This window comes from Neolamprologus brichardi, chromosome 13 (assembly GCF_056152115.1).
Source record: "Neolamprologus brichardi isolate AB-2024 chromosome 13, ASM5615211v1, whole genome shotgun sequence".
Lineage (NCBI taxonomy): Eukaryota > Metazoa > Chordata > Actinopteri > Cichliformes > Cichlidae > Neolamprologus > Neolamprologus brichardi.
This window is the reverse complement of record NC_142116.1, coordinates 32,298,934-32,323,997: the sequence shown is the minus strand read 5'-3', so window position 1 is coordinate 32,323,997 and position 25,064 is coordinate 32,298,934. Positions and strand designations below refer to the sequence as shown.

General features: G+C 48.3%; 2 protein-coding genes across 3 annotated transcripts; one reads left to right on the top strand and one right to left on the bottom strand.

Annotated features, from left to right (window-relative positions):
* Nucleotides 1–574: 574 nt before the first annotated feature.
* On the top strand, nt 575–18,856 carry zbtb40 (zinc finger and BTB domain containing 40). 2 transcript variants are annotated; one of them, XM_087850460.1, is made up of 12 exons: nt 575–838; nt 1,873–2,042; nt 2,344–2,765; nt 3,117–3,259; nt 4,371–4,584; nt 4,748–5,161; nt 6,705–6,911; nt 11,428–11,592; nt 12,916–13,130; nt 13,879–14,035; nt 14,914–15,098; nt 18,292–18,856. In XM_087850460.1, the coding sequence occupies exons 1-12, from the start codon at nt 827–829 to the stop codon at nt 18,496–18,498; spliced, it is 2,511 nt and encodes an 836-aa protein (XP_087706586.1). In that variant the 5' UTR covers nt 575–826; the 3' UTR covers nt 18,499–18,856. The 2 variants fall into 2 exon arrangements, with proteins under 2 accessions (XP_087706586.1, XP_087706587.1); XM_087850461.1 differs by lacking the exon at nt 575–838 and adding an exon at nt 1,362–1,451.
* A 117-nt stretch (nt 18,857–18,973) lies between these two features.
* cyb561d1 (cytochrome b561 family, member D1) lies at nt 18,974–24,630 on the bottom strand. Its single transcript, XM_006805331.3, has 3 exons — nt 23,699–24,630; nt 23,319–23,356; nt 18,974–21,596 (listed from the first exon to the last, which is right to left on the bottom strand). The coding sequence occupies exons 1-3, from the start codon at nt 23,853–23,855 to the stop codon at nt 21,090–21,092; spliced, it is 702 nt and encodes a 233-aa protein (XP_006805394.2). The 5' UTR covers nt 23,856–24,630; the 3' UTR covers nt 18,974–21,089.
* Nucleotides 24,631–25,064: the final 434 nt, after the last annotated feature.

Sequence of the window (25,064 nt, the reverse complement as noted above, 5' to 3'; positions counted from 1 at the left end):
TCTCCACCCTACCTGCACTTTCTCCTCCTCTCTTGTGCTGCGTTGGGCTTTTGACACCAGATTTAAACCTGCCCACATTCACCACTTGTTACAGTTTCACCTTCCCACCGCCTCATGTTTTTACCCATTTTCATTCGTCTTTCTGTACTGACTGTAGCTCAGTGGATATCACAGGCCACACAGACTTCATCTGTTACTCCCATCCTCACCTAACACCCATCTGTTGCACCACCCTCACTTTTCTGTGCTTCCTCACACAGCGTCACAGGTCTTGCCTCAGCTCTATTGTATATTTTCTGTAGATGCACAGAGAGACGGTGCAGCAGCTTTTTGTTTTCTTGATACTTCTGCATAGAAAGCAAATATCACATCTGTGGTGCTCATGAAGTCATCAGGCCGTGCTGCATGCTGATGATCAGATCTCTTCATTGCAGTGGTGTGGCACAGCTGGAATCATACATGGTCTCAGTAGCTGAAACCTGCACCCTTATTTTTCCTGTCAAAATGTTCTTGTTATCTCAATTCCAGAGTTCTTGAACTTGGGCCTAACTGAAGGATTCTTTGTTAAACTGTCCTCGTTATGCTTTGGTTTGCATTGAGCGCTCTCTCTCTGAAACATCCCACAAATGCAGTGAGCTGAGAGTCAGAAATGTTCAAAGCAACAGTCGCTGTGGTGAATCAGCCTCTTCCTGACATGTAAACCAGCGTCCGCAGCCTGTTTGTCTCCACGGACGGTTTGATGTCAGTATTGTCACGGAGCCTTTAAGGTGTGGCGGATAAACGCAACAACATCAATGACACGACCGAGAGAACCACGGTGGTAAATATGATAGTAAAGGTGAGTTCATCTTTATTAGCAGCGTGCTCCAACAACACTGACAGAAACTTCCTCCTCTCTGCCCCGTAATGCTCTCTGGTCGCTATGGTAACGGGTACATATTTCTTTCAAAATAAGACGCAACTACAACACGGGAAAGACCCGGGAAACCGAGCTAACGAGAAACCCCCTGAAAACCACACATTTCACACCCGAGCTTCAGCTCTCGCGGCCCGGTACCGGTCCAGTGCCCGGGGGTTGGGGACCGCTGGTTTAAAGCGCACTTCCGCTGTTACGAATATATAACAGATTCTTGTTCCAGGCAAAAGCTTTTATGTGTTTGTCGTTCATTTAATAATTTTGCGAGAATATATTTGTAATGACCTGTCGAGCTGTTGTTGTGTTTACTCCGGTAAAGGCCCAGCGGTCATACTGTGGATCGATCACGGATCGACTGGACAGCAAACCAGATTTAAAGCAAACCGCTCGCGGTGACGAGACTTCTTCAACCGGAAGTGACCCAATTTGTTCACGTACTGCGTGTCGCCATTTTCAAAACAGTCGAGCTTTATTGCGCACAGCAGAATTGTTCAGCAGAGAAGTTTAAATAAAGACTCGGATTGAATAATTCAAGGTACAGCCCTTAGTGATCGTGTGGGTTTATTATACTGGGAGCGCGCCTGTACCGGAGCGCGCTTCACTACTATTACAGTAACTAGTTACCTTCTGTGGATTACATTAGCAACCTTAGCTAAGGCTACAGCTAGTTACGTTCTGGTAAACAGGTTTAAGAACTGAACGTTAGCTGCTGATAAGACGTAGACACAGTGAAGACACCACGCGTTACCGTGTCCGTCATCACGTGGTGCTTCTAATACACTAGATGATGTTGTAATAAAACATTAGCTTTGTCCACACTAGCGGATAAACTGCAGCTTTGTGAGTGTTTCATCCCCAGCATGTTGCACAGAGCGAGAGCGGTATAAACGCAGTTTCAGTGATAAGTTCCGGTCATGCTGCAGGCCTGATTGTGTGTTTGAACATGAACTGATCAGAGCTGTGGTTGGTGCAACATGATGGAGCTACCCAACTACAGCAGCCAGCTGATGCAGCAGCTGTGGGCCTTGAGGAAGGAGGAGCACTTCTGCGACTGCACCATCCTGGTGGGAGAGGGTCGTCACCGCGCACACAAACTGGTGCTGGCTGCGTCCAGCATGCTGTTCAGGTAGACCTGCTGACCCAGTCACATTATAGTCGTTCATCTAATCCCAGCAGCCTCATGTTGGCTCCTGTGGAAGAGTGAGGAGTCAAATTCAAGTCATGAACTTTTGGTTTTTGTCAGCTGGACAAAAATATTAGATTATTTTAAAATGTATTTATTGAGGAACATGAAAGTTCTGACCAGCTGTTACAGATGTGATGTTTGCTCCCGTCACACTTTAATATTAATCCCAGCACGGTGCACAGGTGTGACTGGTCACTTTTATTAAACTGCAGCTTAAAACTGAACGCTGTGTCTCCGTCAGGTCTCTCCTGGATGGCTCCGACACCATCTCCATCGACACCGCCGTGGTTTCCTCGCAGGAGTTCGGCTGCCTGCTGGACATGGTCTACACCGGTAAACTGCCTCCAGGTAAACACAACGTCAGCCGCATAGTCGCCGCTGCAGACAGCCTGCAGATGTACGACGTGGCCGTCGGCTTTAAGCAAGTCCTCACCAGCCTGGTGAACCAGAAGCCCCCAGTATCAGCGAGCCCCGCTGGGCCACGCCTCACCGTGACCAACAAAGCCCCGAAGATGAAGCCTGAAGGCTCAGCCTCGCCCAGCAAGCACAGCCCGTGTTCAGACGAGGCGGAGGCGACGGAAGAGCTGAAAGAAGAGTCGTTAGAGCACGACGGCGAGGACGCAGACGAGCCAGCGATTAAAAGGGCCCGCGTGGACACATCAGGTCACTCTCATGTTTGAACCCGTAGTTTGGGGAATTTAATACTGTGAGTTAATCTGGGAATAATTCAAATCACACCTTTACTGGAAACAGAGTCTGAAACAGGTGTGGGAACTCCAGGCCTCGTGCAGGTGTCCTCCTGGTTTTAGGTGAGTCCCTGATCCAACACAGCTGGTTTAAATGGCTCCAGATGTTCTCCAGATGCTGCTACTGAGCTCATCATGTGATTCAGGAGTGTTGACCCAGGATGAGATCTTAAACCTGCAGGACCCTCGAGGCTGGAGTTGCCCACCCCTGCTCTAAAATCTTCTCCCTACAATAAGAGAACAACTAGACTTTATCTTCTGTCCACAGGGCCCGAAGACGTCAAATCCTCAGAAGGTGGCGACACGTCGGCAGCCAGGCTGTCCAGCGAGTCTGGTCTCCTCGCCAACACGCCGTCTGTTGTGGAACTGCTGAGCCAAGCAGCAGAGAGCCTGACAGGAAGAGAAAGACAGGTACAACAGGAAGCCCTGGTTCTCCATCTAACACCACCTCCCCTTAGATCACGGCTACCTTTAACACCCAAAGAGCCGGTTTCATAAAAACCCACCGAGCAACAAACACTGCCATCAAAATGAAGATAGCACTGTAGAAACTGCTCTGTGACCTTCATGCTCTGTGTAAACAACGACATACAAGTGTGTTGCTCATGAACCACATGAAAAAACTCCATTTTCTTTATGTACGAAACACATTTCTTAAAATAATAACACAAACAGCTGAACTGAAATGATTCACGTACAAACAGACGGTCATATCGCCGCTGAGCTTTCTGAGCCGGAGCCTCGAGCTGAATTTAAAAAATACATTGGAAACAAATCTCTGTGTGACTGACAAATAAATATCTGCATCATCATGAGTCTTACCTGGTTAATGTGCGCTCCTGAACCAAATCGATGCTGCATGAAGCTCCCGCTGTCGTCTGTGGGGCGCAGGTGGAGAGCAGCTGCTCCCCTCCGTCTGTGGCACTGACGGGATGCCAGTCCATGTTCCAGTTATTCTCCACGACGGTGGCCTCCTGAGGCGCTTGTTTGACCGACGAAAAATAATCAAATTTTATTTTAATATTTCAGGATCACAGTAATCTCCCAGTTTAGTCCACTTTAAAAAAGAACACGAATAAAACACATTTCAATTAAATACTATTAATTTATTTAATGTCATTTATTGTCCCAGGCCCCCCGTGGCTGCAGAGCCGCGGGTTGAGAACCCCTCCCTTGTGGTTGCATCACGTTGTTAACATGTTTGTATGTTGTAGACTTTGAATAGACAGAATCACTCGAGCATAAACCAAAGCACTGAACTGCAGGGATGAAGCTCCACATGGAAGACAACAACAATAAAAGTGTATCTGGAGGCACAGATTTGTTCCCATTTCATGACCGCACCAGCTCATGGTCAGCGTACTGTGAGCACCGCTCATCCTGAGCTGAACCTGTCCTGTGACGACTCCGTGTGGGACATGCTAGTGGGGCTAGTGGGGTGGCTGTAGCTCGAGGGCGCCATCTACTGACTGGACGGCTGCTGCTCCACAATTTCATCTGTTTGCACTTTGTGCTCTTTCAGGTTGTGTGTCAGTGCTGCGAGGAGGCTGATCCCAGCTCCGTGTCGGAGAAGCTGATGAGTAAAGTGAAGGAGGGTCAGATGGGAGAGGAGGGGCTTATCAAGCTGCTGCGCACCGCCAAGCAGAAAGCTTCATCCTCCTGCCCCACACAGCTGCTCCCTCTGCTGGAGGAGCTGGAGAGGAGCGCACGGCAGCCTGACGGCAGCCACGCTGGAGGTAAAGACGAGCAGGGAGTAACATGAAAGACAATGTGTAGGTCTGTCTTTAAGGACAGCTCGTATCTATATACGTCTGTGTCCGACCTGCAAATTGACAGGATGTGATGTGACAGGAAGCTTTTTACTGGATGTCTTCTGCGTGTTTGTGTCCATGTTTGCAGCTGACTCAGAGCAGAAGAGCAGAAGTGAAGATCGTGTCCAGGAGGAAGATGAGAGCGGTGACGAGGAGGAGAACGAGGAGGAGCAGAAAGATGCAGCTGTAGCAGAGAGTTCTCCTCCCTGCTCCTCCCCTCCCTGCTCCTCCCCTCCTCCCTGCTCCTCCCCTCCCTCCTGCCACTCCAAACCTTACTGCTGTCACTGGTGCAAGAAGAGCTTTGATTACAAGTGTCGGATGCTAGCACACATGAAGCGCTGCTCCATGTCCCAGGAGTGCGAGCAGCAGTGTCCCGAGTGTCCCGAGAAGCTGTCTAAGCGGGCGCTGCAGCGCCACCGGGCCGAGGCTCACCGCAGCGCCACGCGGGTCAAGAAGAAGGTGGCCTGTGACCTCTGCGGCCGCACCTTCGCCCACCCGTCGGGTAAGGTCACGTGACATTAAAGCGAGATTATTGATGTGATCAGAGTCTGCACTGGAGCAAACGGCGTGCTAATCGCACAGCTGAGGTGTGAGGGCTTCATCCACAGTGTTTGATGATGATCAGAGCAGGAACCATCCATGAAGTACTGACTCGTTTCTGGTTTCAGCATTTACTATGCAGAAGCGTCAGAACCAATAAAACGACCTGAATTATCAGGTGAATTACCAGCAGACTGCTTTGAAAACACGGGGCTGCTGGTTTAATCCCAGTCAGAGATGGAAGCTGGGAGCTGGGAGCTGTACTTTTGTTTCTTTTGTTGAGTGGAGTATAACTCTGTGTTGTGCTGCTGTACATTTGATGTTGGTTTTAGACTACGGTCTGTACGTTGGGAAATCTCAAAAGGACCTGAAACAGGTCATTTCAGCAGCAAAGAAACCTTCTGATGAGGAACAGCGGAGCTGACAGATGTGTGGTTTCCCCGCTGTGCACTCGACTGGTCAACACAGCTGCAGTGTGAACAGAGCAGGCAGCAAACATGTCTGCTGCTGTGTGTGACAGGAAAAGATCACATCTGTCATAAACAGTGTTGGTCAAGTTACTTGAAAAAAGTAATCAGTAACTAATTACTGATTACCCCCCCCAAAAAGTAATCCCGTTACTTTACTGATTACTTATTTTCAAAAGTAATTAATTATCTGCAACATTCTCTGACTGGAAGAAATTAGTTTAACATTTAAACCTATTTTCTGCACATTCCAGCACATAAAATAAAATATTGTTGTGTGTTTACACTCAGTCTTTCAAATAGATGCAAGTAAAACACAGCAGAAAATAAATAAAGTCAAAGACTAGCGGTCCTGTTGCTCTATTTTCACCTGTAAAGCAGGAGTGGGGTAGGCGGAGGGTTACCCTGGTGCAGGTGTGCAGCGGTCAGTGGAAGAATCCGCGAGTTTCTCTGTGAGTTTCCCATTACGTCGTAGCTACTCGGTGCTTGTTTGGAAGTTTAGGGGTTTTTTCGCTGTAAAAAGAAGTTTTCTTCCCACGCACAACGGACACTAATGTTTTTGTCACTTTTTATGGAATCAAACTCAAAGTAAGGTCAGTACTTCCACGCTTTAAACGCTGCACGCTCATACTCTCTCTGCACTCGATATATGATCCATTGTTGATCTGCACACAGCTGTTGTCACGAACGTCGCACTCGCTTACGTCACTGTCATGAGACATTCTCGCAAAAAATCACGGTTTTAGTAACGCAGTAACGCAGCGTTCCTACGGGAAAGTAACGGTAATCTAATTACCGTTTTTGCAATAGTAATCCCTTACTTTACTCATTACTTGAAAAAAGTAATCGGATTACAGTAACGCGTTACTGCCCATCTCTGGTCATAAATGACATGTACAAGCACTTTGATGTTTCCCAACATGAACTGTGAGCTCAGTGTGGGGCCCACTCGTGTGGGGCCCACTCGTGTGGGGCCCACTCGTGTGCGCTTCACAGTGCAGCGATCGTTTCATTTAATGAGTGCTTCTCATTTCTTAGGCATGATTTACCACAAGCGCACGGAGCACTTTGAAGAGAAGCCGTTTGCTTGCGATGAATGCGGCGCCAAGTTTGGTGCAAACTCATCTCTGAAGAATCACATGAGGCTGCACACGGGGGAGAAACCCTACCACTGCAAACACTGTGACATGAGTTTCAGCGTGGCTGCTGCACTCGCATACCACACCAAGAAGAGACACTCTGAGGGTAAGACACACACACACACACACACACACACACACACCTTTGGGTTGTGTGATATACAAATGGTGATGTGTGTCTTTCACGTGTAACATCTTGTCACTGACACAAGAACAAAGATTCAACGTCCAGGACAAAGCAGAGATAAAGTCTTGAGACTTCAAACCCACAGAGTTATGATGGTGATGTTATTGATAGGTGACACACCTGTCACCAAGGAAACCAAGGGGAGAAAGAGAGAGGAAGGAGGGATCGCCCAATCTGTTTAAACCAAGCATGGAGGTTGAAAAGCTCCGATTGGCTGTGACATCCACCTCAGTGGTGTCAGTGTGGAGCTGTCGAGCATCATCACAGTGCACCAGTGTGGTTCCTTTGTTCCAGTTCAGTGTTCAGGGATGCTGAGGTGGCTGTTACTGTTGTAGTGGGCGGGGCTGTGGTCATTAAAGACAGTGGGCGACCACTTCAGGGTTAGACTGGGTTTTAGAGTGTTACTGGGAGACAGAACTCAGAGAGCAGCTTTAAGCCTAAAGCCTTTTCCAAAAGAAGGACCTGCACACAGCTCGTTTACTTTGTCTGGAGTCACCCTGACACGTCCATCAGGTTCTAACTCTGCAAACCAACCCGGGCTTTCCCCTTCACGTCCACGTGAAGCTGTGCTGTCGGCTAATCTAAAAGATCTCGTGATCATGTGACTCTTCTTCCACAGAAGAAGCTGCAACAGGAACTTTATCAACTGGTGATTCAAATCTATAAGGAACAGAAATATAACAGTAAACTACACGGTCGTATAATTCTCACATTGAGAAGTCTGCTGTGATGCTGATGCTGGAGGTTTGTGTTGAGAACAGCAGAGAACAAGGATTCACTTGGTGAGACTTCAGAACAGCGTGAAGGAAGATTGCATTGCTGGAGAACAGAGTTGCTGAGTTGCAGCAACACTTTTGAATGAATGACATCATAGTCACTGGACTACAAATGAAACTGCATTAATATCCCGGCAGTGACGATGATGAACTGAAAGAAAGCAGATGAGCTGCAGACTGACGCTGCAGAGCAATGAGACCAAAGGAGACGCAGGCTCCCACTGGAGACACAGGCTCCCACTGGAGACACAGGCTCCCACTGGAGACGCTGGTGCCCACTGGAGACGCTGGTGCCCACTGGAGACGCTGGTGCCCACTGGAGACGCAGGCTCCCACTGGAGACGCAGGCTCCCACTGGAGATGCTGGTGCCCACTGGAGACGCTGGTGCCCACTAGAGACGCAGGCTCCCACTGGAGACGCTGGTGCCCACTGGAGACGCTGGTGCCCACTGGAGACGCTGGTGCCCACTGGAGACGCAGGCTCCCACTGGAGACGCTGGTGCCCACTGGAGACGCTGGTGCCCACTGGAGACGCAGGCTCCCACTGGAGACGCTGGTGCGCACTGGAGACGCTGGTGCCCACTGGAGACGCTGGTGCCCACTGGAGACGCAGGCTCCCACTGGAGACGCTGGTGCCCACTGGAGACGCTGGTGCCCACTGGAGACGCAGGCTCCCACTGGAGACGCTGGTGCGCACTGGAGACGCTGGTGCCCACTGGAGACGCTGGTGCCCACTGGAGACGCAGGCTCCCACTGGAGACGCTGGTGCCCACTGGAGACGCTGGTGCCCACTGGAGACGCAGGCTCCCACTGGAGACGCAGGCGCCCACTGGAGACGCAGGCTCCCACTGGAGACGCTGGTGCCCACTGGAGACGCTGGTGCCCACTGGAGACGCAGGCTCCCACTGGAGACGCTGGTGCCCACTGGAGACGCTGGTGCCCACTGGAGACGCAGGCTCCCACTGGAGACGCTGGTGCCCACTGGAAACGCTGGTGCCCACTAGAGACGCAGGCTCCCACTGGAGACGCAGGCTCCCACTGGAGACGCTGGTGCCCACTGGAGACGCTGGTGCCCACTGGAGACGCAGGCTCCCACTGGAGACGCTGGTGCCCACTGGAGACGCTGGTGCCCACTGGAGACGCAGGCTCCCACTGGAGACGCTGGTGCGCACTGGAGACGCTGGTGCCCACTGGAGACGCTGGTGCCCACTGGAGACGCAGGCTCCCACTGGAGACGCTGGTGCCCACTGGAGACGCTGGTGCCCACTGGAGACGCAGGCTCCCACTGGAGACGCTGGTGCCCACTGGAGACGCAGGCTCCCACTGGAGACGCTGGTGCCCACTGGAGACGCTGGTGCCCACTGGAGACGCAGGCTCCCACTGGAGACGCTGGTGCCCACTGGAGACGCTGGTGCCCACTGGAGACGCAGGCTCCCACTGGAGACGCTGGTGCCCACTGGAGACGCTGGTGCCCACTAGAGACGCAGGCTCCCACTGGAGACGCAGGCTCCCACTGGAGACGCTGGTGCCCACTGGAGACGCTGGCGCCCACTGGAGACGCTGGCGCCCACTGGAGACGCAGGCGCCCACTGGAGACGCTGGCGCCCACTGGAGACGCTGGCGCCCACTGGAGACGCAGGCTCCCACTGGAGACGCTGGCGCCCACTGGAGACGCTGGCGCCCACTGGAGACGCTGGCGCCCACTGGAGACGCAGGCTCCCACTGGAGACGCAGGCTCCCACTGGAGACGCTGGTGCCCACTGGAGACGCAGGCTCCCACTGGAGACGCTGGTGCCCACTGGAGACGCAGGCTCCCACTGGAGACGCTGGTGCCCACTGGAGACGCTGGTGCCCACTGGAGACGCAGGCTCCCACTGGAGACGCTGGTGCCCACTGGAGACGCAGGCTCCCACTGGAGACGCTGGTGCCCACTGGAGACGCTGGTGCCCACACAGTGGGAGGACCTCACTGCCTTCACAGATGAAGCTGAAGGATCACATTTCAGATCAATCTTGGATTGATTTTTGGAAATTTGTTGAATAAAGTTGAATATTTGTAAAAGTTAGAAATAAGAAAAACACAGAAGAGGAATCTCGTGGTGGTTGAACAGTACGGATCATGGAATGCTTCATCGGCATTCACACCACCTGGAAAAAGCCTTTCCCAGCAGAAACAGGCTGAACATTCGAAGACTTTGCCGAAATGCTTTCAGACATTTGTGGAATTTGATGAATGAGCTTAATTGTATAAGATCACCCAAATATCAGCTGAAGGGTAAAAGCAGCAGGAGTGAAAAATGTGCTGAATAAAGCCAAGAAAGTAGCTAAACTGAGCTTCATTTGGTGAAATGTCCAAAAGATAAAAAGCAGAAGGTGCTGATATTATTATTATTATTATTATTATTATTGTTATTATTATTATTGTTATTATTATTATTATTGTTATTATTGTTATTGTTATTATTATTATTATTGTTATTATTATTATTATTGTTATTATTGTTATTATTATTATTGTTGTTATTATTATTATTATTATTATTATTGTTATTATTATTATTATTATTGTTATTATTGTTGTTATTATTATTATTATTATTATTATTATTATTATTGTTGTTATTATTATTATTATTATTATTATTATTATTGTTATTATTGTTATTGTTATTATTATTATTATTGTTATTATTATTATTATTGTTATTATTGTTATTGTTATTATTGTTATTATTATTATTATTGTTATTATTGTTATTGTTATTATTATTATTATTGTTATTATTATTATTATTGTTATTATTGTTATTATTATTATTGTTGTTATTATTATTATTATTATTATTATTGTTATTATTATTATTATTATTGTTATTATTGTTGTTATTATTATTATTATTATTATTATTATTGTTATTATTGTTATTGTTATTATTATTATTATTGTTATTATTGTTATTATTATTATTGTTATTATTATTATTATTGTTATTATTATTATTATTGTTATTATTGTTATTATTATTATTGTTATTATTATTATTATTATTATTATTGTTATTATTATTATTATTATTGTTATTATTGTTGTTGTTATTATTATTATTATTATTATTATTGTTATTGTTGTTGTTGTTATTATTCATCCAAATGAAGAAACGCTGAGCAGGCAGTGTCTCATTGGTGGCAGCTTATAAACACCGTCTGACACAAACACACAGGAGGCTGATGTGCGTCGCTGATGTGCGTCGCTGATGTGCGTCGCAGCCGCGTTGAAGACACGAGCGCACAATGTTTTTTTTAAAAGCAGCATTTCAATAATAATCCTGCAGAGAAGCTGAGAGACGCACAGACACACACAGGTTTGTGCGACTCAGCTCGAGTCTGTGGACAACACAACAGCACAGCCAAACAGTTTCCAGTCTGGCTGTGCTGTTGTGTATTTTTTGCCCACCTTTAAGGCCTTTGGGTATCACTGCATCTGTGTGATGACGGCGCGGCGATGAGCCAATCAGAGGGTGTCCTGGCTCCTCCAGGCGGTTTGCTGTGCAGCACCCAGAAACCAACAGGATGCACTTTTTCATGATTAACAGTCATGATGCAGTATTTCCATCACGCATCCTGCACAGACAACATGTGTGTGCTTCTTTGATTTTCCAGGGAAGATGTATGTGTGCCAGTACTGCAAGGCCGTCTTCGCCCAGTCCATAGAGCTGACGCGTCACGTGCGGACGCACACGGGAGACCGGCCCTACGTGTGCCGAGAGTGCGGCAAAGGCTACAGCCAGGCCAGCGGGCTCACTGTGCACCTGCACACCTTCCACCGTAAGAACGTTGTTGTATTCTGAGTTTGAAAAAGTGAATCTGCATTTACAGGCTGGCTTCTTTAAATATGAAGGACTGGCACTGATGAACCATCAATGAGGCTGTTTGTGGGGCGGGGGCACTTTTCATTTAACGGCCATGTTGGCTGAAGTTTTCCTGTAGTGGCTTCAGGCCAACGCGGATAAATGAGAAAACTTTGAGGTGAGAGACTCCAGCTGATCGCTGCCCTGTCAATATCACTGACACGTCAGACGTAGCCTCTGTTTTTGTACACCGCAGTAACAGTCTCACATGTACTGATGGTGAATAGTGCGATAGCGTGGATCAGATCTGCTGCCTGGGTCTTGACAAATCACCTTCATCATCACGCTGCAGCCGTGTTTCCCCACCTGATGGAGCCATGGCACATCGGTGCGCCGTGGCTCCATCAGGTGGGGAAACACGGGTCCAGCTGCAGCCCGACTTAAGCTTGTGCCAGGTCACTTGTAGTAACCAGCGAGGTCGCGCGTAGTAACAGCGAGGTCACGTGTAGTAACAGCGAGGTCACGTGTAGTAACAGCGAGGTCACTTGTAGTAACCAGCGAGGTCAGTGTGTAACCAGCGAGGTCACGTGTAGTAACAGCGAGGTCACTTGTAGTAACCAGCGAGGTCACGCGTAGTAACAGCGAGGTCACTTGTAGTAACCAGCGAGGTCACGCGTAGTAACAGCGAGGTCACGTGTAGTAACCAGCGAGGTCACTTGTAGTAACCAGCGAGGTCACTTGTAGTAACCAGCGAGGTCACGCATAGTAACAGCGAGGTCACTTGTAGTAACCAGCGAGGTCACGCGTAGTAACAGCGAGGTCACTTGTAGTAACCAGCGAGGTCACGCGTAGTAACAGCGAGGTCACGCGTAGTAACCAGCGAGGTCACGCGTAGTAACCAGCGAGGTCACTTGTAGTAACCAGCGAGGTCACGTGTAGTAACCAGCGAGGTCACGTGTAGTAACCAGCGAGGTCACTTGTAGTAACCAGCGAGGTCACGCGTAGTAACCAGCGAGGTCACGCGTAGTAACAGCGAGGTCACGCGTAGTAACAGCGAGGTCACGCGTAGTAACCAGCGAGGTCACTTGTAGTAACCAGCGAGGTCGCGCGTAGTAACCAGCGAGGTCGCGCGTAGTAACAGCGAGGTCGCGCGTAGCAACAGCGAGGTCGCGCGTAGCAACAGCGAGGTCGCGCGTAGCAACAGCGAGGTCGCGCGTAGCAACAGCGAGGTCGCGCGTAGCAACAGCGAGGTCAGTGTGTAACCACCACAGGTTTCAGTGACTGTTTGCTGCTCTGTCAGACCTGTCGGAGCCCCACGACTGTCAGAAGTGCTGTCTCAGCTTCTCGTCGCTGGACGAGCATCGGCAGCACATCCAGGAGTTTCACCCAAAGGAGTTCCACAAGTGTCCCACCTGCAGCAAGCTGTTCACCAGCGCCGCCCTGCTGGACAAACACAAGCCCACGCACACTGGGACCAAACCCTTCAGCTGTGATCTCTGCAACAAGTCATACCAGGTACACGAGCCGGTTGGCCACCGTGATGACTCCATGTTTGTAGTCTTAGCTGTGTCACCACATGACAACACACTGCACTGAACACTGAAGCGCTGTTACATGGATGCTGGTGGACGACGTGCAGTGACAGTCTGCTTTGATAACGCTCCATCGTCCGTTCTTTTTATCGTGTGGTTCAGACGTAAATGGCGAGCGTGGCCGTCTCCTCACTTCTCCACACATGAGCAGTCAGTGCGGCGCCTGTACTGGGGCGGCGCCTGTACTGGGACGCCACAGCTGGGTAAAGAGAGACGAGCACGGCGGTAACCTGAAACATGTTTGAGTAGATCAGCTGAACATACATAAATGTGTCCAACAAACACAAACGCACTGCGTGACCTGTGTCAATTCAACTTTATTTGCACAGCGCCAAATCACAACAGCGGTCGCCTCAAGGCGCTTTATATCGTAAGGTCGACCCCACAATAACACAGTGAATTAAAGGCAGAGGCAGCAGCTACTTCCTGTGTTGGCGTGGCTTCACCAGCAGTGTGTTACAGATTGTGTTAGCGTGTGTGGCTGAGGACAGACAGTGCAGTGTGTTGGCTTCATGTGTCAGCTGTGGAGGCCTCTTAGACCCACACAGTACAGTATTGGGCACCTTGTGACTGCACAGCTAAACGCACACATTCACGTGTGTTCACACACACACACACACACACATGTGCTACAGAGTCTTTGACATCTCTCAACCTTTGTTTTGCCGTAGCAACTGTCAGGACTGTGGTACCACAACAGGACTAACCACCCTGATGTGTTTGCCAACCACACCCGGCAGCTCAAGAACCTGGTCCAGTGTGATGTCTGCTTCAAGTTCTTCCCCAGCTCTGTCAGTTTGGCCAAACACCAGGCTGCTGAGCACCGAGGTGAGCAGCAGCCCCACTGATACACTGAGTCCTGGAGCAGGCGTGCACGGTCCTTCACTGGAGCTCCAACAACAACACAATCTGTCTGTAATTCAAAGACATAATAATCTCTGTGTGTTTGAGATTACACTGCACAGCTGTCAGACAGCAGAGGGCGTGTCCACCGTACTCACATTCATTTTCAGATGTGTCATGAAAAAACACAAATATTAATAAAACATTTATTATTTCATTTGTCTTTAAAGTCTTAGGCCTCCTGTTGCAGTGTTGTCTGTAACCGTCTGTGTGCAGACTGACGGCCTCTGTGTCAGTTTGTTCAACTTTATTTACACAGCAACAGTCGCCTCGAGGAGCTTTATATTGTGCAGCAGACCCTACAATACTACATACAGAGAATAACACAACAATCATATGACCCCCTATGAGCAGCACTTTGGCGACAGTGGGAAGGAAAAACTCCCTTTTAACAGGAAGAAACCTCCAGCAGAACCAGGCTCAGGGAGGGGCGGGGCCATCTGCTGTGATTGGTTGGGGTGAGAGAAGGAAGACAGGATAAAGACATGCTGTGGAAGAGAGACAGAGGTTAATAACAGATATGATTCAGATAGCTGGTGTTGGGTCTGTGTTTCCACGAGCCCCGCCGGTTTAGAGACTCATTCATTCATGCAAGGGAGGCCGTCGTCGGTGTCCACCACACAATGACCCCGACGACGGCCTCCGCTTGCTGCCTTTTATTGAAAACGTTCACAATAAACAATCAGTGTGACCCAGGCTCCAGGCCCCTGTGACCTGGGTAAGTGGATGGTTGTGTTGTCCAGTTCGTGGTTTAGCAGCAGCTCCTGGGCTGTTTTCACTGACCCTGACTGTCTGTCCTGCAGGCTCTGTGGCTGTGCTGGGTGGAGATGAGGACATGCAGGAGAACATCAGCAGTGAGGCATTCAGGTGCTCCCTCTGCTCCACGCTCTGCTGCTCTCAGCTCAAGCTGCAGGAGCACCTGCTCTCCTGCCACGTGGAGGCACGGCAGGAGAGCCGGGAGGAAGAGCAGGCCTCCACCTCCTACACGGTAACAAGCACATCACACAAAGCACAGATGAAGATGAAATAATGTCCGGTGACACTTTCCTGACTGACAGCATGTGGAGTGAAGTGTATCCTGTATTTGTCGAGTCTTTGATCAGGATGATGATGGAGTTTGTTCAGCTCAGGTGCATCCTGGGAGAATTTGCAGCATTTATGTTTCAAACCGAGCTGAATCAGCGTATCTGACCAACCACATCACTGCGTTTGGCTCAAGTGAGATAGAAATAGTCACATAATGCTGTTTTACCTCAGACACACAGCGAGGCGCCGCTCTGGGCCCATGATGTCACTGCCTCAGGTGTGGTCCCAACACGACATCCTGTTTCTCACAGTCCATCTGTGAGGACGAAGTTTGTGCAGTAATGAGTTGACTGATCCATGTGTGCGCTGAGGTTTGATGAACTGATGACCCAAACATGCAGCGTCACACTGCTCCACGGTGCTGTGTGTTTAGGTTTCTAATATTAATAACAACAGTCACACAAAACTGTGATTTGTTACAATTTTGATGTGATGCTTTCCATTCACTTCATGTGTTTACTGCATATTGTAACCAGAATGTGCCACAGACCAGTGAAAGAGTTCACTTGCTACCAGAGCACAGGGTGGGCCATTTATATGGATATACCGTAATAACATGGGAATGGTTGGTGATATTAAAGTCCTGTTTGTGGCACATTAGTATATGTGAGGGGCAAACTCCTCAAGATGGGTGGTGACCATGGTGGCCATTTAGAAGTCGGCCATCTTGGATACAACTTTTGTTTGTTCAATAGGACGAGGGTCATGTGACACATCAAACTTATTGGTAATGTCACAAGAAAAACAATGGTGTGCTTGGTTTCAACGTAACTTTATTCTTTCATGAGTTATTTACAAGTTTCTGACCACTTATAAAATGTGTTCAATGTGCTGCCCATTGTGTTGGATTGTCAATGCAACCCTCTTCTCCCACTCTTCACACACTGATAGCAACACCACAGGAGAAATGCCAGCACAGGCATCCAGTTTCCGTAGTTTCAGGTGCTGCACATTTCGTATCTTCACACCATAGACAATTGCCTTCAGATGACCCCAAAGATAAAAGTCTAAGGGGGTCAGATCGGGAGACCTTGGGGGCCATTCAACTGGCCCACGACGACCAATCCACTTTCCAGGAAACTGTTCATCTAGGAATGCTCGGACCTGGCACCCATAATGTGGTGGTGCACCATCCTGCTGGAAAAACTCAGGGAACGTGCCAGCTTCAGTGCATAAAGAGGGAAACACATCATCATGTAGCAATTTAAATATCCAGTGGCCTTGAGGTTTCCATTGATGAAGAATGGAGCCACTATTGTTGTACCCCATATACCACACCAAACCATCACTTTTGTTGTTCCAACAGTCTTGGAGGGATCCATCCAATGTGGGTTAGTGTCAGACCAATAGCGGTGGTTTTGTTTGTTAACTTCACCATTCACATAAAAGTTTGCCTCATCACTGAACAAAATCTTCTGCGTGAACTGAGGGTCCTGTTCCAGTTTTTGTTTTGCCCATTCTGCAAATTCTGTGCTGATCTGGGTCATCCTCGTTGAGATGCTGCAGTAGCTGGAGTTTGTAAGGGTGCCATTTGTGAGTAGCTAATATCCGCCGAAGGGATGTTCGACTAATGCCACTCTCCAGTGACATGCGGCGAGTGCTACGCTGTGGGCTGTTGCTGAATGAAGCTAGGACAGCCACTGATGTTTCTTCATTAGTGACAGTTTTCTTGCGTCCACATTTTGGCAAATCCAACACTAAACCAGTTTCACGAAACTCAGCAAGCAGTTTGCTAACTGTAGCATGGGAGATGGGTGGTCTCGTAGGGTGTCCTGCATTGAAATCTGCTGCAATGACCCGGTTACTGCGTTCACCAGATATCAACACAATTTTGCTCCTCACGTGTTAACCTCTTCGACATGTCAATGGCTGTGAACAAAGAGAAACTTGTAAATAACTCATGAAAGAATAAAGTTACGTTGAAACCAAGCACACCATTGTTTTTCTTGTGACATTACCAATAAGTTTGATGTGTCACATGGCCCTCTTCCTATTGAACAAACAAAAGTTGTATCCAAGATGGCCGACTTCTAAATGGTCACCATGGTCACCACCCATCTTGAGGAGTTTGCCCCCTCACATATACTAATGTGCCACAAACAGGACTTTAATATCACCAACCATTCCCATGTTATTACGGTGTATCCATATAAATGGCCCACCCTGTAGAGTAAGCTGCAGCCTACTAACAGTGAAACTGGGCTGGATGCTTATTAATGAGAGCAGTGCTTCAAACCAGGGCACCAATAAGAACACAGCAGGGAGTCAGAGGCTGTGTCCCAATTCAGGGTCTGCAGCCTTAACGATCCTCAAGGGCCGCGTACTCAAAGACCGCTAAGGCCGGAAGTGCGAGGCTTGTGAAATGGGACGGTCTAGTCTCCGTTGCGCTGCCCAGGTTGCCTAGCAACCATGATACTAACAGCTGGAAACGTTTCATACAGCTTTGTTTGACAGAAATGAAGGAGAACATCTTCATTTGTTTGTTTGTTTCTACATGAGCTTTGATCATTCTCTGATTAAGCTCAGCTATTGAACGGCGTATATTTGAAAGTAAAGGCTTTAAAACCAAGTTAGTACAAACGTCACTAATGTCACATGACTTTGCCGACATGTGACCAACAGGAATGTTTTAATGTTCTTCGTTATTAAACATTTGCACATAAATAAGTGACATAATATTCAGTACTTACTTAAAGTTTACTCTTCGGGCGCCCCTCATCCACCTTTTTTTTTCGGCAAAATTATCCACACCCACCGCCGCGCTATGCATTCTGGGATATGTTGGGCCACGAAGTCTACACCGCCACGTCCTTAAAATTCAGGGAAACGAAGGACGCATTTGAGGGCCGCATTTCGAGCAGCCTTCGAATTGGGACAGCCTTCGTCGCGGTGATGTAATCGGCCTTAAAACGCGGCCTTTAAGGCTGCAGACCCTGGATTGGGACACAGCCTTTCCTGAGTGTGAGACGAGCGCTGCTTTGTCACTTCAGACTTACACAACTAAAATAAGTTGTGGGTTTACTGCGTGCAGGAAAGCTGGAAACAGTTTAACCTTTACAAAACGTTCCATGTATACTCTCTGTCTGACCCCACAGGTGATACCAGCCAATCCAACAGGGAGCAGACAGGAAGGGGCGGAGTCTGAGGAGCCAAGGCAGCAGGGGGTTGGTCAGCAGGTGTTTCTAGCTCTGGCAGATGGGCGAGAGGTGAAATCATCAGCAGAGCTGGTGGAGGTGAACATGTATGACCTCCTGAACAACTCTGTGGCCTTCATCTGCGAGGACAAACCAGCAGACTCCTAGCTGGTTCCCATGGTCACAAACACGCAGAAAACGTCACCAACACTGGCTGCTGAGCGCGTCTGCTGAGCGCGTCTGCGTCCCACAGTCCCAGCTAATGACAGCCCGACGTCTTCAGTCTGCTCATGATTTACTGACACACTCGGTGCAACCATAGGTTTGTGTTGTTTTAAAGACGTGACAGCAGAGATGTTCCTGCTCTGTGGCTCTCAGCACTCACATCACTGCACACACAGGTTTGTCCCGTAAACAGTGGGAGCATCTGTTAGACGCCACACGTGGGACTGAATCACTAAACCGTGGAAGTGTATGGTCACTGTGGACTGGTACCTGTGAACGCTAATAAACATGAAATACCTGACGCTGCTCTGTGGTTCCTGCTGTTGTAATAAAACTGTGTTTAAGATTTCTCACATCAATAGTTCACACGTTTATCCTGTTCAACAGATCGTTCATTGCAAATAAAGAGAGATGTGGCTTTTGTACAGATGTTCCCTTATTTATTACAGGTTCACAGAAGGAAAGAGCAAGGATCAGATAAATACAAACATCCACTGTGGATCATGAACAGCAACCCTGAGACAAATCCACGCCCAGCTTGTTATCCAACGACTCCAGCTTCTCACCCGCTCTCTGAGCTCGAAATAAATAAAACCCGTTTTAGGATAGACTGTGCCGATGTGCTCTTTGGTTTGTCCTCCACTGAAACTGGACTTTCACAAACAGAAGACGAGTGTGTATTTGACAGATTGTGTATCAGATACAGTGAGAAAGACCTGCCTGCTGTCTCGATCACTCCAATGAGCGTTTCATGTTCAAAAGAAATGACTTTATATTTGCAGAAGCCAGCAGCTGACATCTCGTCTTCCTCCCCTCACCCTAACAGCCCCGCCCCTCCCTCAGCCTTGTCTGCATTGTTTCTTCCTGTTTAAGGGAGTTTTTCCTTCCCACTGTCACCGAAGCACTTGCATATAGACACTGAACATGTGATGTCATTTCCGGGGTAAAACGGCAAAGGATTGTAGGTACGAGTGGCGAGCGGTACTACAGCACGCAAGCTTTCACATGGAAACAGTCACACAGAGATAAAAAGAAACAAAAAATGTCAAGAAGCTGTTGTGTTATTAACTGCAGTAGCTGCATGACAGCCACGGGAAGCCGACGGTAAAGAGATCGTTATCGGATTACGTCGTTGAAGAGAAATTGTTTAAGTCATGTTTCCGTAGTAACAAAGAGGCGACGGATGGCCTGGATTGCAGCCATTCAAAGAGCAAATATAACGTCCCAGAACTCACAGGTTAGTCTGCTCCAAGCATTCCCACAAAGGTCAGTCTTCTGTTGTAGTTAATACGTCATTTTTCATAATTGTTGATGTCGGTTACAAATAAGTCTTAATTTGAATCGAATTCGTTGCTGCTTTGTTCACTGTGGCTTTGTGGGCCAATGTTTGTTGTGTTTTGTAGGAAAACCAGACTACAAAATGCAGGAATGTGATCCAGACTGGCCCCTCTATCAGCCTAGGTTTAAAGCTGCTACCACAGACAGATCTGATCGGTGAAGAGAGAGCGAGATCAAAACAGCCACGAAACGTCTGCATACATGTGCCCAAGTGTTGTACTGAAGCAATCAAGTGATGAATAACTGTTTCAGGATGTTGTTGTGAGATCATGGGGGTCACATGATTGTTGGGTTTTCTCTGTATTACTGTGGGTCTTTACTTTAAAATATAAATCTGTGATTTGGTATAAAGTTGAACTGTATATCCAGTTAACATGTTTGAATAGTTTACATTCATCATCTGGATTATTGCGTCTTAAAATATCTGCTTTTCTAGAAAGCTGAAGATCAACCGTTCTGTGAACTCAGCCGACAGTCTGGATCCACCAACAGGGTTTGATGATGGTTGAAGTTAGAACAGCTGATGATGTAGGACACACCATCAGCCACTTCCATGATCCAGCCTGGAGCAGAGCAGGACAGTGTCGGGTTTTTCTTAGCTGGTTGATACCAGCTGTAAATGTGCATCAATCAGCCTTGTGAATCTGTGGAGACGTCCACAGGGTCACAATTTGAAAACGTTCTGGTAGACCTTTAGTGTCACAATGTAGCACCTATTAGAAGTCAGAAGGCAAAAAATATGAAACAATAAATATCAGAATTTTCAGGCTGGTGTTTGTTCTCACAGTCAACAGTAAATGTTCACCAGGCTGCACAGTCTCACCGAGCACACACTCCACAGCCGCAGACACACAAAACCAGTTCAGGTGTGTCCACCAGCTCCACCTGTGGGACTCCAACAGTGGTACAGCCATACTTACAGACTAACACCAACCCTATAATGTTTCACACTGCAGTTCTTCTACAGGCCACTAGATGGCAGCTACTTGTAGCACTCGAGGTATGAAGAAAAGGAGAAAGAAGCTACGCCCTAAAATCCCTTATTTCAGTTGTCCCGTAGTTTAATACAAATATAGCTCAGCACAGCTGCTAGCTTGCGTGCTAACAGTGGTAAAGACATTTCACTCAGTGATAAACTCCAGTTAAAGAAGACTCTTTATTTCTTCATTACTCCTTTTGGATGTCTCTGCTGGTTCCTAGCTGGTCAGCTTCTTGCGGGGTAGATAGGCATTAGTGATCTGGCTCATCACCACCAAGGCAGGGAATAGAGGCAGGATGAGGAAGGCCCACCACGCCACCCCCTTCGCCGTGGCCTGGAACCAGTCAGTGAACATGGCGGTCATCACCGTCACTGTGGAAAACAGGTAGACGACCAGGCCGCAGGTGGCGTGGTACAGCTTCAGTCTGGACGAGGGGCAGGAGAGACGCAGCGGCTTGGGGAAAATCACAGCGATGCCGCAGGCCGCTTGGAGCACGGTGGCGGTCAGCGTGCACACCCCCAGCAGGCTGTGCCAGGACGCCAGGTGTGGCAGCTCCGACACATTCCTGCTGGCCACAATGAACCAGAGCCCAGTGGCTGCAGCGATCAGCACCAGGGCCTGACAGATCCAGTGGAGACGCACTTTACTCCTCCAGGATTTGAAGCAGAAGGGAGATCCCTCTGCTGAGAACAGCAGGATGCCTTCGGTCATGCACAGGCAGTACTGCAGCGAGAGGAAACAGAGGAAAGGTGTTTTAGTGGTGATACAGATCAGTCATGAAAAGTCAACAAGCGATTAATTAGACGCAGAGTTGTGGGAATTTATTCTAACGATCTAAACTCCTGTTTTTCTGTCTGATGCACATCAAGCTTTTCCTGATTCAAGGAGACAAAGTGTGTGCATGAGTGACATCTGATGTGACTGTGAATCAGAAACTAATACAGCAACGCACAGCATCAGCTCATTATGGGATGGGCCTGTGAGTGGATGATTACAGACGTAGCAGGATAAATGATGACGTCAGACATATGGACAATAACAAAGCATTATCCAAGACTCAAGGCAAAGAAACAGAACATTGTTCAGTCACCTGACCACAGCTACAGGAGACTGAACTCGACTTTCATAGTAATGTTGAATTAACGTTCAGAGCTGGTGCATTATCACGGCTGCCAGTCTCTGAGGCACTGAGAGCAGCATAGTCTAGCACAGTGTGTAACACTACACCATACCATCATTTATTTATATAGCACAAACAACACATGGCCGACCAGCAGACATAAAAAGTACAGTAAGAGTAATAAATAGTTATTCTATAGTTTTTAACCTGGATTCACAGACCACAGCTGATGTAGACTCCCTAATGTGAAGAGGAAGATCATCCCAACGCTTCGGGCCCACAGCAGAGAGCGCTCTGTCTCTAAGGTTCAGCCATGATTTAGGGACTGAGAGCAACAAGGGGGGGCATAGGGCCGATACACAGGCGCCGGACCATATGAGGATTTTAAAAACCCTTTAAAGTAGATTCTAAGTACCGGAGTAATGTGCTCAAATGTTCTTTTACCAGTTACAAACTGTGCAGTTGCAGGCACAGCCAACCCCTGTTATAAGGGCGTTGCAGTAATCCAAGCGTGAGGTTATAAAAGCGTGGATGACAAAGAAAAAGCTTGACCTTCGACAGACGCATGAGGGGCCAGAATGAAGACTTGACCAGCCCGTTTGCGTGGCCATCAAAACTAAGCACAGAGTCCATTTTTACCCCAAGATTAGTAACCGAGCTTGTCGGGTGACAGAGCAGCAAAGTAACCTCTGGGGTACCAGAGGAACCGATCCATTTTACGTTCATTAAAACTAAAAAATTTAGAGCCATCCATGACGTAGCATCACTAAGACGATCCAGCAGGAGTCCAGTCGAGGAGCCATCAGAGTGAAAGGCCGATAAAGGCGGCTGTCGCCAGCATTTGTTTAAATTTCTTGCTTTTGCACCAGTGGCAGGAGATACAATGGAAACAGTAGAGGCCCAAGAATAGATCCCTGTGGTACACCCGAGGGCAGAGGGGCCACAGACGAAATCTTATCCACGAAAGTGCCACGGTGGAAATCCCCACACAATGCTGTAGTCGAGCAGTCAGAGCCACCAAAACAAGCAATACATGTTTACAGTCCGTTGCTAACAAACTGTCATTCATAACCTCTGTGAGAGCCGAGTGTTAACACACCCTCCTGCCAATCCCTCAAATCTGTTATTTACAGTGGAAAGTTGACAGACTGGAGGAATGTAGTGGGCTGAAAGCTAGCAGGGAAAGAAGAGGCCTATTTTTGAGAATACATCTCCATCCATTATTTGAAATATGAGTGAGTGCTGACCGTTTACTCCAGCGTGTCATCAGACAGATATGAGCGATCGTGGGTGAGACGAGTGTCTGTGTGAGGATGTAAACTTACAGCGACAGACATACACATGGGGTGCCAGGAGAACAGACCTGGAGAGACAAACAGCAGATTAATGACACAATCATCAGCTGACCATGACCTGCAGCTTCAACAGCAGCAGACTGACCGTCAGGAAAACCTACACTTACCCACGCAAGGACACGGTGATGCCACAGCTCAAACACCGGCTCTAATCTGCACTTTACATGTTTATCATCAGAAACTGAATCGTTTTGTTTACAGGAAGAAAGTCATGATAATATTTATTTACTGCTACATTGATCAGTAAAGAAGCGCGCGCAGCTCTGTGATCAGTCACGTGAAGGACACAAATAACCAAAATCAGTTTATATCCGGCAGGTTGAATGACGGTGATAAAACTCGACACTTACTGGTTCCGGGTCTGGACAGCAGCGAGAGGACGAGCGTCAGGCCCAGGCCGGTGACATGAGTCGCTATCACCGCCGCTCTCCGCAGCCACACGTACAGCCAGAAGTCCCGCATACCCAGGCCCTCTCCCACCGGGCTGTACTCCACGTCTGACCGCATGCTGCACAGCCTCTCTGGCTACCTGCTGCAGCGTCCGGCGGAAATACGAGGTGTGCTGGAGACCGACGAGGAGCCCGCGCTGTCGGGAGGCTGCACGAGCTCCATAGTCGCGCGGTTACAGCGAGGACGAGCCGAGCAGCGTCGCTGCTTCGCTCGTGTGTGCGCGCGACATCCTTCCTACGAAATTCATTTTGTTAAGGCCATTTCCGGCCTGAGGACGCAAACAGAGCGGGCGGTGTGATCCCTCCGAGGCTGTAGAAAGTCTGCACACCGAGCTGCTTCCTGCTTCGACCTTTTCTCGAAGAAACTACGCAGCTGACCCGACTTCCTGATTTTCGCGTCAGCCGCTGTAGTCCAGCCCAGCGCAGGGAGAAACACTAAGGACCGCGCATAGGCACAAAACAGCGTTAACTGAGCGAACTCACTACATGTACACAATATGTAGATGGGTGACAATGATTACTGTAAACTTATTAATGCACACTGTTGCAGATCATGTACACCCTGTCATGGAAACAGGTTAATACAACACGTGGTCCAGGATTGGTTCCAGGCGCTGAATCTCCACATCTCACCATCCAAACAAGTCCTCACAAATGTCGGGTCTTAAAGAATCTGTTGCTAACATCTTGGTTCCCGATACCACAGCAGCTTCAGGGTCAGCGACGTTTGTGCAGCAAAGGGGTAACTAACATAACATTTGGCCTAATTGGTGTAAATGGAGGCGAGGACATCAACATCATATATGCATGTATGTTCCACAGGCCTGTCACGGTAGCAGTGATTAGACCGTTAAAAAGTCATCTGTTTACCGTGTTAGCTAATTATAGGCCAGTCTTGAAACAGCTGATCATCTGCAGGTTTCAGAAACTTTCACAGTTCTGATCTTCTTTGGGCTTTGAGAGCAGACACATCTCTGCTAGACCTCAGTGCAGCGTTCAGTTACCCATAATACTTTTTATAGAGTAATGTAGGTATTACAGGTACTGTGCTGCAGTGGTTTGTATCATATCTATCTAATAGACTCCAGTTTGTGCATGTAAATGGAGAGTCCTCTTCACACACTGAGGTTAATTATGGAGTTCCACAGGGTTCAGTGCTAGGACCAATTCTGTTTACATTATACATGCTTCCCCTAGGCAGCATCATTAGAAGACATAGCATACATTTACACTGCTATGCAGATGACACCCAGCTCTATCTGTCCAT